Source organism: Notothenia coriiceps, unplaced genomic scaffold (genome assembly GCF_000735185.1).
Source record: "Notothenia coriiceps isolate Sejong01 unplaced genomic scaffold, NC01 NC01_scaffold00025094, whole genome shotgun sequence".
NCBI classification, from domain to species: domain Eukaryota; kingdom Metazoa; phylum Chordata; class Actinopteri; order Perciformes; family Nototheniidae; genus Notothenia; species Notothenia coriiceps.
Genome location: NW_011357795.1, coordinates 1 through 9,379, shown reverse-complemented (window position 1 = coordinate 9,379; position 9,379 = coordinate 1). Strand labels below are relative to the sequence as shown.

Sequence of the window (9,379 nt, the reverse complement as noted above, 5' to 3'; positions counted from 1 at the left end):
CGGTCAATTTTGCCCGCTCTATGTATGCTAGCCAGCAACACCGGAGCTTACGTACATTATACAAACATGGCTTAGATGATAGATGCGCTAAACTGAGTATTTATTTTGTTTTTGAACGTTTCAGCTATTTCTGTTTACAGTTCTGTTTCAACATCATTTAATACGTTTGTTAAAACATGTTGCTCTCTTTTTTGATGTGAAAATTATTTATTTAATTAAATTAAAAAGCAATGTTAATTTTGTTCAAAATGTGTTTAGTTTAATTTAATAATATTATATGTATTTTGATCAAGTATTCATCTTTATTGTCTTCATTGGTATTAGTTTCCACATGCCTAAAACAACCTCAAGCTAAATTCTAAAAGTTGATGGCCCTATAAATCAGAGCGTTTGAGAAATTGTGCAAGGCAATAATAGTCCAAATAGTCATTAACGTTTAATAATCGATAGATTAATCGATTATCAAATAGTCGTTTGTTGCAGCGCCTAATTGTGGTGGCGCCGAGCGGAGGTTTGAGAGAGACCTACGTGTATTGTTGTTTTTAGCATCCGGGTTGCCCTAGCTAGCTGCGCATAAGGATATAAGAGCCGTTTAAATGAAACAGAGGAGGACATTCGGCCGAAAACTGCGCGAGGAGCACTTGACTTTATGCATGGTAGCCAGACGGTGGGACATTGTACGAAAAGTCAGCAAACTCACAGATAGTGCGCGCAACATGATTGCAGCGTCCAGGCCGGCTCCCGCTCGAGCATATGCCTTGAGTTACACATAGCCCAACGATCCATCACAGTAGCCTCATCCCAATACCCCTCCTCGACTCCTCTCTTCCCCTCCTCCGGGGACTTGACCCGGAAATCGATCAAGACACGCCATTTTGAAGCGACGTCCCAATAGCTGAAATGCACACGGAGGAGTCGAGGAGGGGTGAGGGAGGAGGGGTACGGGGAGAGAGCGAAAAGGGAGGATTACACGCGAGCAGACTACTCGGAAGTGTTTTCACTACTCGCGTATAAAAGCCCCGCCCCCACTTCACAGCTGGTCGATTCTCAACAGAGGGAAACCGACAACTGAAGATGAGTTGGAAAGCGTCACATAAGTGCTCACACTCCGTGGGAATTTATTATGTGGCATTTCATTTCTAAAAGGCTTCACATTACTATAATTATATTTTTATTTAAATGTAGGGCTACATTTTACACCAAAACGGAACACAAAAGCAGACCAACCATCATACATTGAATTCCTTGACTAACAAGGAGAAAGATTAATTCATTAAAATAAAATTTAACCAGAAATGGGGCCGGTTCTAAGGGGTTATTCAGTAAGCCCGATGAGAGGGGATACAGCTGTGCGCATGTCATCATTAACAGACGTCGTGTAAGATGAGTGACGTTTGAGGTGAACGAGGACATCCCAATTAATACCTGAGGAACTCCTCTGTCCTCGCGTCACCTCCTCGTGTCTCTCGGCTCGCATCTTACGGACGGCGGAGCTAAGATGCAAGGAAGGGAAAGGAACGCAGACAGACAGACAGACAGACAGACAGACAGACAGACAGACAGACAGACAGACAGACAGACAGACAGACGACCAGACAGACAGACAGACAGACAGACAGAACAGACAGACAGAACAGACGACAGACAGACAGACAGACAGACAGACAGACAGACAGACAGGACAGACAGACAGAGCAGACAGACAGACAGACAGACAGACAGACAGACAGACGACAGACAGACAGACGACAGACAGACAGGACAGACAGACAGACAGACAGACAGACAGACAGGACAGACAGACAGACAGACAGACAGACAGACAGACAGACAGACAGACAGACAGACAGACAGACAGACAGACAGACAGACAGACAGGACAGACAGACAGACAGACAGACAGACAGACAGACAGACAGACGAGGACGGACAGACAGACAGACAGACAGGAGACAGACAGACAGACAGACAGCACACACACACACACCACACAACACACACACACACCACACAACACACACACACACACACACACACACACACACACACACACACACACCACACACACACACACACACACACACACACACACACACACACACACACACACACACACACACACACACACACACACACCACACACACACACACACACACACACACACAGTTATCTTGTTATTGTATGAGAGGAGAGGTTCCAGGTTGAATTGAGGCGAATATTTGTAATGTTCAGAGGTTGTTCTGTTTAATATTCATGAGAATATTTGTCATTGATCAAATGATAATAAACAAACATTTGCATAAAGCATATTTGTCCACTCATATGTTGATAAGAGTATTATAAACTTGAAAAATATCCCTCTAAGGAACAGATACAAAATGTGTGATTAATTTGCGATTAATCGCGATTAACTATGGACAATCATGCGATTAATCGAGATTAAATATTTTAATCGACTGACAGCCCTAGTATTTTTTCAAAAAAGCAGTTAGGCCTACTGGTATACGATCAAAACTGGTATCTAAAGGGTTAATTGTGTATCGTGATTAATTAAATCATTATGTAAATTAAACACTTCATGAAAAAATTGAGGACGAAATTAGAAAAATATTGATCCGTCATCATTTGCAGTTCAAATACAAATCTTTTATGTTAACATTCCCAATGTTACTTTTAACAGGGCATTAAGTGCAAATTGAAATTGTTTACAAAATATGAAAATATATGAAAAGATTATACAGATAATACAAAAGAGGACCAATTTTCTCAATGGCTGCCTACTCCACTCTCCCCCATCTAATAGAAGTTTCCAAAGATTTTCAAAATCATGGTTTTTGGTCACAATTTTTCACAATCTTGGAAACTGTGCGAAATACTCGATCAGTAGTCAAGAAGTGATCCCTCTGCATATCTGAAGTCAATGTTTCCATTCTTTTTTCTTTTGCTGTTTCCATGGTTTTCTCAGCTGCTTGATGATAGTATGACATTCTATGCTTGTGCATCTTCTTCCGAAGAGACTGCAGCTGTGCTGCTCTGGTTGCACCATAGGCTGTCACTTTAACTTTAGACCACTCGTCAGCAATATGCACCTGGCTCCCACCAGCCTTTGGCCCAACTGCTTTTATCTTCTGGCAGGTTAGACAACCAAGTTTTTTGTTTTGGCATATTAGCCATGGGTATTGCTTAGTTTTCTGTCTAAACATGTTAGATGTCCAGCATTCAGGGATATCTTGATCATTATTGCTCTCTCCCTGGTAACTTGGGCCGTCAGAATGGGATGCTTGTTTTTTCGGCACTATCTTCTTCAGCACTATCTTGCCCTGCTGCTGCTTCCTCCTCTCTTCTTCTTTCCACTACAAAAACAAAAAACGATAATAAAACTAATTTGCCATAATGAGCTGTATTAGGCCAATTGAAAAATAATAGTGTCTTAACCCAACATGTAGAATTAAGAATTATCAAACCTGTTCCTCCTCCAGCTCTTCGCTCTCCTGCTGTTTCATGTCCTGCTTCCTGGCCATAGTTGTCCTCTATTACCTCATTCACACCAACGGTGTTTCAGGGCCGGTTCGGAGCTGGAGCTTGAAAAGCATCGGGTTTTCCTGTTCACACCGCAGCGGAGCGGCCCTTAGCTCCGGAATCCGGTTCGTTTCAAGCACCCAAAAATTGTCCGGCTAGAGCAAAAGCACCGCATACGTCAAGCTTAGGTCGAGGCGGGGGCAGGAGCAGGCGCGGGATCAACTCCTAAACAACAACAAAAAGCCCACGTTTTATCCAGTTTGTACACAACGATGGAGAAACTTAACAAGGGGGGGCAGAGATAGGTCAAATCCACCCAAATGACCACAGAAGTGTTTTTTTTGTGCTAAATCTCTCTAAAAAGGTCAAATTTCACTTGTTTTGCTTCAATCTTGATATTTATTATATGTTGTAGTTAAGCTTTTAGTCTTCCATCCCATCATTCAAGGGTGGTTTTCACTGTAAGTAATTTTTATTTTGTTGGACGGACGCAATAATTAACATTTTTTTACTGTGTTCAATCTGAATTTACTTTAAAATAAAAACTAGGGCCGGGACTTTAACGCGTTAATTAAGATTAATTAATTACACAAAAATTAACGCGTTAAAAATCTTTGGAGGGAGTTGAAAGTCTGTGTTGCCCAGCGACAGCCCCAAAACATCACTGCTCTAGAGGAGATCTGCATGGAATGGGCCAAAATACCAGCAACAGTGTGTGAAAACCTTGTGAAGACTTACAGAAAACGTTTGACCTCTGTCATTGCCAACAAAGGGTATATAACAAAGTATTGAGATGAACTTTTGTTATTGACCAAATACTTATTTTCCACCATAATTTGCAAATAAAGTCTTTAAAAATCAGACAATGTGATTTTTTGGATTTTTTTCTTCTAATTTTGTTCTCTCATAGTTGAGGTATACCTAGGATGAAAATTACAGGCCTCTCATCTTTTTAAGTGGGAGAACCTGCACAATTGGTGGCTGACTAAATACTTTTTTGCCCCACTGTATATCTTTTTTTATTTCTAGAATTCTGCTTTCTTTTGAAAAAAAAAGAAGGAACATTGCAAAATGAAGATAAGATAAACTTTTGTTGATTCCTGTAGGGAAATTAAACAGCAATGTTTCTTCCAAGAGATCATGACCCGGTTACTCAAGATAATCCACAGGCCTTCTGAGCAGTTTCAAGTAGGAACTACTTTCTTCTTGCAAGCTACACCCACCAACCATATCAGCGCACAAAGTAAAATATGAATGACTCAACTCATGGACTTATTTGAAGTATTTTTTGGACTGCACAAAACCTCACATACCCATGAGTGTCTTCTCCTGTATGAATAGACAGTGCTGCTAACCATGAAGGTTAATGTAAAGACACCTTTTAGCTAAGTTTGCTGCATAAATGTGTGCAGCTAAGGTGGCTGAATACCAAAATGATGGAGATATCGCTCTCCGTTATGGAACTTTATCAAGCTCTTACTAGTAAAGTGAGAAAATACATCCACAGCTCTGGGAGTGCTGCTCTTGATCCGAATGTCACATGCACACGCCTATCCATGCACACACTCACACTCTATAGTTTTGACATGAGAAATGGCCTGATCGCTGGGTTCCTGCATTATAGAAGAGATACCTTGATAAGTAAATTATTCAATGCCACTGTAGAAGTGGTGTTATGCAACAGAGACGAAACCAGCTTGACAATCTGACTGAGAAAAAGGTTTTCTCCTGAACTGACTAGCATGCAAGGAGAGGATGGCACACACGCACCTATATACAGTATGTATGTATAGTTGAAGTAGCTTTGGGTCACTGGAATTGGTCACTGAAGTCAGAATCTCCTTGTTGTGAGTCCTTCATCGTTCAGGATGTTTTTATCGTAAGAGAAATTAACTGCTCAACAGATGTCTGATGGCTAAGATTTTAATTGTGGTAAAATATGAAGTTAAAACCGACTTAAATGAAAAATGTTAATTGTAAAAAGGTGTAAGAAAAGGTATGAAAAGTCAGTTTCTGACAGATTAAGGCATAAAACTAAAACGCTGACGGGTACACAAAAGGGAGGCGACCAAGTCAAACGAACAGTAACCCTGTTTTTGTACACATGTTACATATAATACTTCAAATGAATCTACAAAGAAGAACAGCCGTATTACCTGCCGTCGTGGAGGTAGAGCGGCGGCGGGGGGCCGGAGGGCTGGCTGACCGGGCTCTGCTGGGATCCAGCCGGCGCAGGCTGGGAGGCTGCTGGTGCGGGGGGGCCACTCACGGTTTGTCCGGGCTGAGCTGGTGTCTGGCCGGGCTGGATGGTTATCTGACCTGCCTGGAGGGCTGTCTGGCCGGGCTGGGGGCTTCCTGGGCCGGGCTGGGCTACAGGGCTGGGCTGGGTCTGGGGGCTGTGTTTCTGGGTCATGGGGCTCTGCTTCTCTGAGCCGGGGCCAGAATGGGCTCCTGTGATGGAGATGAGACAAGATTTGTTCTGTTAACGTTTTGAGGAGAGTAAAAAAACTCATTTGACAAAGAAAATGTGCTCAGGATTCAGAAGACTGCAGAACTTTCTGAAATGTATTTGAGAAAACTACTGAATTATCTTCTGTATAACCTGAAAGGGCCTTACAACTTTTTTTGCTAAAATCAGAACAGACAACCCTTTGGTTCTGGATTATGTTCAAGTGTCACCATAAACAAAACACTTGGAGAAAGCTCCTTTCTGACATTGTGCTCCTTTCAGGATTACTATGTGAACCTGCCTAAGAAGATACATTTTGTCTGTCATTTGCAGTTTTCTTCTATGAAGGGGAAAACAAAACAAGCTGCCACATAAAACTGAAGTCACAGTATTTGTTTTCATGTCACACACAGACACTCACCCTCTTCTGGTATGATGTGCAGCGTGACAGTAAGCCCAGCATCTTTAATGAGCTTCACAATGTCTGCGTGCGGCATGCTGATGATGGACTGTCCGTTCACCGCCAGGATCCGGTCGCCCACCTTCAGCTTCCCACATCGATCCGCAGGGCTGCCCTCGATGATGCGGCCTATTTTATGGGGCACCGCTGGAAAGAGGCATAACAAGGTGGTTCTTAATGTCTATTTGGAAGAAACATTTAAAAACGGCACTAATAAAAAAGCTATTTTGAAGTGGAGAGAATAACATGGATTGTGCTACAACAAGAGCCTCGCCTGGCATTAACAGTTTCAATCATTACATTTCGAAATGTTATTAATCCAGATAAAGCAATGCCACTAAACAGAAACATTTACATTGTTTAAATCTGCTATGAAACGTACCTTTAAAGATCTTAATCACTGTTTTAGGGCAATAACATCTTCACAAAACATGTTTTTGTGTTTCATGTTTTTTTAGAGATAAAAAAATTGAAGAAAACTGAATATTTCCACTTAAGTATAAAACCTTTCTGGTCCCACAAGCAGAGAAGAGCCTTAGGGACTGGTGAACATGCACATGTACACTCTGAACTAATGTTTGATATTATAATGACTACTGTGAACTAAATACACCATAATAATGTTCAATTATAAATTCTTCAGCGTGCAATGAGACTGGTTCAAGAATCCCATCTTCTGTTAAAAGATACCACCTCTCTTTAGTGTAACCATACAGTATATTTAGAAGATAAAACTTAAGACTTTTAAATACTCTTTCGACCCCAGCCAATAAAAGTTATGAAGCTTTTGGAAGGTATAAGTAAAATCACTCTAGCAAACTAATTGTTAAGGGGCATGAAGCCCACTGGTTATTAGTGGATCAGATAAGATGGATATTATACTTCTGAGCCTGTTTTTGAGGGAACGGGCCTTGTCTGGTAAAAATGTAATAGTTTATAAATCCATTTAAATATTTTGTAATGATATTATACTTAGATTGAGACAGTAGCAAAATCTCATAAACAGTCACTCTAGGAAAGTCACCAGCCTCAGGATTCTAAGTTATCTGGATTTATAAAATCACCATTGGCCCTCAGTAACAGCCTTTAAGGCTCCAGAAAGAAACCACTCACTGATGACGGAGGCGTTCTCCGGTCTGTTTAGGGAGCTGATGATGACGAAGCCGAAGCCCTCGTTCTCCTTGCGGTGAATAACCACATCACTGGTTTGCAGGGCGGATCCCTCTGGAGGAGAGGTGGCAGCTGGGACGGCTAAAGCTGGAGGGCCCGAAGCTGAGGCTGCGTCGCTTCGTGGAGAGCTGTGTTGGGTCGACACAGAGCCGGGGCTGCGGCCGTTCACAGGACACAGCTCACCTGGAGGAGTCAAAGCAACAGCTACCATGAAACATTATCAATTTGCTCTCGATGGCTGTTAATTTATTAAAGCTTTTTAATATAAAGCAGCCCAAGATGTAGCTGCTGGAGACATTCCAGCTCTGCAGAATATATTGCATGCAACCGTGCCAAAGACAAATTTAGCCTTGGCATTTGCTATGTACAATAAATGTTATACTGTACTGAAGGATCAGACACTCTGTGGGTTTCCTGCTCTGTTAACCGACCTCCTTATCCTTGTGTGGTTGGTCAAAACGCTAACTTTTTTTACAAAACAGGCTCATATGATGGGAAAATATAGAAGTTTATGCAAATGTTTTTTAGGGCTCTACCTACCCCACAACCGGGTTGCCCCCTTCAGAGTCTGACTGAAGATTTTGCCCCGGCCTTGATATGTATGATCTACTACCACAGAAAATATGTGTGGGTGAGAAGTACACACTGATCCTGCACACAGATTGTCAGCATGTGTGTTCTGTCCAAGTTCTCTTTTTTTTAATTTGGTGCCAGTGAAATCTCCAGCATGTTCTCCAAGTCTCGGTTAAGTGTGAAATAAACAAACAAAACAAAAATATAAAACATGTCCTCACCAGGCATTTGCACTCTCCTTCTCACAGTCAAGCTGACTTGACCATTGCGAGCGGCTGCGTGCATCAAGTCTATAACGTATTTGTGTGGTTTCCCAGCAACCACATTTTTATCCACAGAAATGAGCTCATCCCCAGGTCGCAGCCGCCCATCGCGCTCAGCGGGAGTGTTCTCTATGATAGCGCCAATAACAATCTGTTCAAAGACAATCAATATTAGCAGCATAGATGAAGGTGAAGAGAATGGAACACAGTGGAATCGCTCAGTAATTGCTTTACCCAGGCTGGATCTAGTTTTATATCATGGTAACATCTTTCCACCTTGCTTTTATTCTCCTTCTACATTTACAAGGATCATAGTTATATCTCTCACAGGCTCCGCCCTCTACTGGACTCTATGGGTACTACCTTATCATGCGAGCATTCACCTATTGAGAATTCTATAGACGTAGCCGGCCCCGGGGCGGGCCTACCTGAATGCGTGCACAAGCCTACCGTATATAACGCGGCCACGCCTCCCTTTCCCGTCATCCCTTTCTCTTCAGCGAGCAACAACGGAAGCAGAGAAAGACGTTTGAAGAAGAAAGAGTTATTATACCTCCATGGAGTCGTCACTTCTAGAGACCCGGGCCTGTCCTTCGTGCCCTGGCTGAAATGGCGGGCGCCGATCCCCACCACCTCTGCTTCGAGTGTTTGGGGGACCAGCATGTGGCCGAGGCGGTGCCATTCACGTTCGCCATTCCAACGGGGCGGATGGCTCTGTTTGCCGTTGTCGGGCACTTCCGGGTCCGGCGTCCATGGAAGTCCACGGCCCAGGGCTGTACTTCCCCCTAGGTGATAATCATGGCGGCGGAGCGGGTGTGTTGGGCATCTCGCTCATTGCTAGATATGCCCCCACCTCACCAGATCAGAGCGATTATTTGGCAAGGCCGAATTAGTAGCTTGGTCTGCGGTGTGGCCGCCGCCGTTGCCTGCCGTGTGATGTCCCG

General features: G+C 42.9%; 2 protein-coding genes across 2 annotated transcripts; both read right to left on the bottom strand.

The window, feature by feature from the left end:
- Nucleotides 1-2,746: 2,746 nt before the first annotated feature.
- LOC104955948 (uncharacterized protein KIAA1586-like) lies at nucleotides 2,747-3,581 on the bottom strand. Its single transcript, XM_010783351.1, has 2 exons — nucleotides 3,466-3,581; nucleotides 2,747-3,354 (listed from the first exon to the last, which is right to left on the bottom strand). The coding sequence occupies exons 1-2, from the start codon at nucleotides 3,520-3,522 to the stop codon at nucleotides 2,827-2,829; spliced, it is 585 nt and encodes a 194-aa protein (XP_010781653.1). The 5' UTR covers nucleotides 3,523-3,581; the 3' UTR covers nucleotides 2,747-2,826.
- A 2,091-nt stretch (nucleotides 3,582-5,672) lies between these two features.
- On the bottom strand, nucleotides 5,673-9,192 carry LOC104955986 (membrane-associated guanylate kinase, WW and PDZ domain-containing protein 2-like). The gene is made up of 4 exons (XM_010783406.1): nucleotides 8,394-9,192; nucleotides 7,543-7,782; nucleotides 6,391-6,576; nucleotides 5,673-5,971 (listed from the first exon to the last, which is right to left on the bottom strand). The coding sequence occupies exons 1-4, from the start codon at nucleotides 8,614-8,616 to the stop codon at nucleotides 5,673-5,675; spliced, it is 948 nt and encodes a 315-aa protein (XP_010781708.1). The 5' UTR covers nucleotides 8,617-9,192.
- Nucleotides 9,193-9,379: the final 187 nt, after the last annotated feature.

What these genes read in the sequence shown, in the direction of transcription:
- LOC104955986 (XM_010783406.1), bottom strand. Translation starts at nt 8,616, where the DNA reads ATGCTGCTAATATTGATTGTCTTTGAACAGATTGTTATTGGCGCTATC. An exon ending in AAGGAGAGTGCAAATGCCTG is followed by an intron (nt 7,783 to 8,393) that starts GTGAGGACATGT and finishes TGACTCCTCCAG; the next exon opens with GTGAGCTGTGTCCTGTGAAC. An exon ending in GGAGAACGCCTCCGTCATCA is followed by an intron (nt 6,577 to 7,542) that starts GTGAGTGGTTTC and finishes GCCTCTTTCCAG; the next exon opens with CGGTGCCCCATAAAATAGGC.
- LOC104955948 (XM_010783351.1), bottom strand. Translation starts at nt 3,522, where the DNA reads ATGGCCAGGAAGCAGGACATGAAACAGCAGGAGAGCGAAGAGCTGGAG. An exon ending in AAGAGCTGGAGGAGGAACAG is followed by an intron (nt 3,355 to 3,465) that starts GTTTGATAATTC and finishes TTGTTTTTGTAG; the next exon opens with TGGAAAGAAGAAGAGAGGAG.